Source organism: Sinocyclocheilus anshuiensis, unplaced genomic scaffold, assembly GCF_001515605.1.
Source record: "Sinocyclocheilus anshuiensis isolate Anshui unplaced genomic scaffold, SAMN03320099.WGS_v1.1 scaffold773, whole genome shotgun sequence".
Classification (NCBI taxonomy): domain Eukaryota; kingdom Metazoa; phylum Chordata; class Actinopteri; order Cypriniformes; family Cyprinidae; genus Sinocyclocheilus; species Sinocyclocheilus anshuiensis.
Genome location: NW_015539930.1, coordinates 1441025 through 1443774, shown reverse-complemented (window position 1 = coordinate 1443774; position 2750 = coordinate 1441025). Strand labels below are relative to the sequence as shown.

Below are 2750 nucleotides of genomic sequence, written 5' to 3'. Positions count from 1 at the left end.
CACGAACAGCTTGTAACACTCCAAAGAGAAAGGAAAACTTGAAATCGCATCATATGACCCCTTTAAAACGCATTTTAACCCGTTTAATCCCAAATTTCTCCCAGACATGAAAATATCCAAATGATGCGTTAAATAAACAAAACCACTGGTAAATAAAGCGCACCTTAGTATCGATATTTTTGTTTGAGTATCGATACTTTCGATACTCACGTCAGTATCGATATATCGATACTTCGGATCGATACGCCCATCCCTATGGTGCGGTCGGATTTTGAGACTCGAATGTTTTCAGTCTCTTCACTAATAATTTGTTTAGGGACCTTACTACGCCATTCCGCCAGTCGTTTAGCGTTTCTGTTGTAAAATGGTTACTTACATCTTGCCTTACACTCTTTCACTATTAAAACTGAAGCTTGACGTTAAACTTCATGTTTGGCTTCTGTGAACAGTAAAGCTCGCCTGCTTTGATTTGATTGTCTCATTCATTTTGACATTGACGTGCTTAATGAGGCAGACCACCCTAAAAATGTAATTTTCAGAACGTTTTGTCGTCCTAACAACAAAGGAATTTTGGAGTAGACCTGTCCCCATTGGTGTCAATGGTAGTTATGGCCCTACTATCGAGAGACTCCAGAAAGCCATCATAAGAATTTTACCCAAATTTGTCAAAAAACTATGAATAGGCGGTACTTGAATCCGATTGGCTCATCCTTTAGTCAGTCTTTAAAGACAGAACAGCGAAAAAATGAGCCAGTTCACTCAAAAGAATCATTAAAAACGAATTCCTTCACAAACAAAACACCCACTAGAAGAAATTCACATTCAGACACTTTAATAGCATTCAGAAACTAATGACATCCTGCAAAGGGCCAATACGCCCCTAAAACAAGGCTGTTGTTTAAAATGAATGCATACACATTAAAGCTGTTTTTCTAAAATAAGTTGAGACTACACAAACAACCTTTAAACAACGTATTTACAAGAAGAGAGAAAACCAGAAGTGAGAGTAAAAAAATTCAGTAACAATAGCGTAATTTGAATACACCACAAACATTCTCAAACCCATGTCATAAACCAGCCAGTATCAAAACAGGAAGTTGTTCCCAATTGAGGTCAGTGTTCACCACATGTATAATAACCTCTCACCCCATTATCACACCCAGGAATACAAACTTTGACCTTGTATCCTTTTAAAATAGTCATGATATAAACATTAGTTTCCACTTATTTTCAGATGTCATGGATGATGTGATCATTGAACAGGGTGCCATTCTACTAAGAGGGTAAACTCACGTAATCCTCAATTTTATATAGGTTGTCTATGTGTTACATTTTTATGCATGAATTTGTGTGAATGAGTGCATCTCTCCACTGTTACTGTGCTTTGGTTTCACATGAAGGTATGTTATTGAACGAGTTACTGTAGAGGATCCATCTATGCATGTGAGCCATGAGGATCTAGGAGGACGACCTCAAGAAGCAGATGATCCTCAAATCAAAGAGGTTGTAGATCAACTTTTGAAGATAGCCGATGACCTCAACAAGAATGCTGAACTTCAACAGTATGTTTTTAATTTTATTTCAGCTTACTTGTCTTTTTATAAATATGAGGTTTTGTGATGTTCAAAAGGACACAACTAAAGCGTCTAATCTAGTGGTTCTCAATCTTTTTGACTTGAAGGCCTCCCATTTTCCAACAAAATATTCAAAAGCTTCTCATATAAGCTGTTATATTTTTTTCCTGTATATTCTGTTGTAATTATGACAAAGCTGCTTGTTTTCAACTTTTTTTAATTAACAGAAGCTCACTGTGTCAATATATTAAATTAATTAACCACAATTATTTTAGTGATTTCAGAGGTAGTTCCTATGTGTTCTTTTACTAGAACAACAGATGTTGATATTTCTAAAAAAATATATATTTAAAATATTTAGTTAACAGCTTGTTTTTATGTGTGTTGATTAGCATTTTATTTTTTTAAATAATTAACATTTAAGTTGATTTTAAAATAACTATAATTTTCATCATTTTAATTCATCTTATGGCCCCCTTATAAGTTTGCCCTCTAAACTTATTATAATGACTACCTAATATAATTAGTTATTTTGAACACAAAGCATTTTCTCTTAAAAGAGATCAGTCTGATGAATTTTTTTTTTGTTGGTGATAACTGTATTTTTATTTTATTTATTTATTTTTGTGTGAAATAGAAACTGAAATAGTCAATGTTTTTTAATAGTTTACTTAAGATTTTATTTAAAGATGCATTGTCATTTTTTTATGTTGCACATTTGTCTGGGAGGGTTACTCCACCCCAAAATGAAAATTTTGTCATTAATCGCTTACCCCCATGTCGTTCTAGACCCGTAAAAGCTTCGTTCGTTTTCGGAACACAATTTAAGATATTTTGGATGAAAACCAGGAGGCTTGTGACTGTCCGATTGACTGCCAAGTAAATTACACTGTCAAGGTCCAGAAAAGTATGAAAGACATCGTCAGAATAGTCCATCTGCCATCAGTGGTTCAACCGTAACGTTATGAAGCTTGAAGACCTTGACAGTGTAATTTACTTGGCAGTCAATCGAACAGTCACAAGCCTCCCGGTTTTCATCCAAAATATCTTAAAGGGGTCCTATTATGCTCTTTTACAAAGTCTTGATTTTGTTTTGGCGGTGTACTAGAACATGCTTTCATGCTTGGTGGTTCGAAAAACGCATTATTTTTCACATAATTTACATTATTAAAGTAC

At 34.4% G+C, this 2750-nt stretch overlaps 1 protein-coding gene across 1 annotated transcript in view; it reads left to right on the top strand.

Annotated features, from left to right (window-relative positions):
- The window catches only part of LOC107686821 (apoptosis regulator BAX-like), a 14789-nt gene that overhangs the window by 1204 nt on the left and 10835 nt on the right, over positions 1 to 2750 (top strand). The window contains exons 2-3 of the mRNA XM_016483948.1: positions 1235 to 1283; positions 1401 to 1562. Coding sequence (XP_016339434.1) covers positions 1235 to 1283; positions 1401 to 1562 — 211 coding nt within the window. The remainder of the gene's footprint in view (positions 1 to 1234; positions 1284 to 1400; positions 1563 to 2750) is intronic.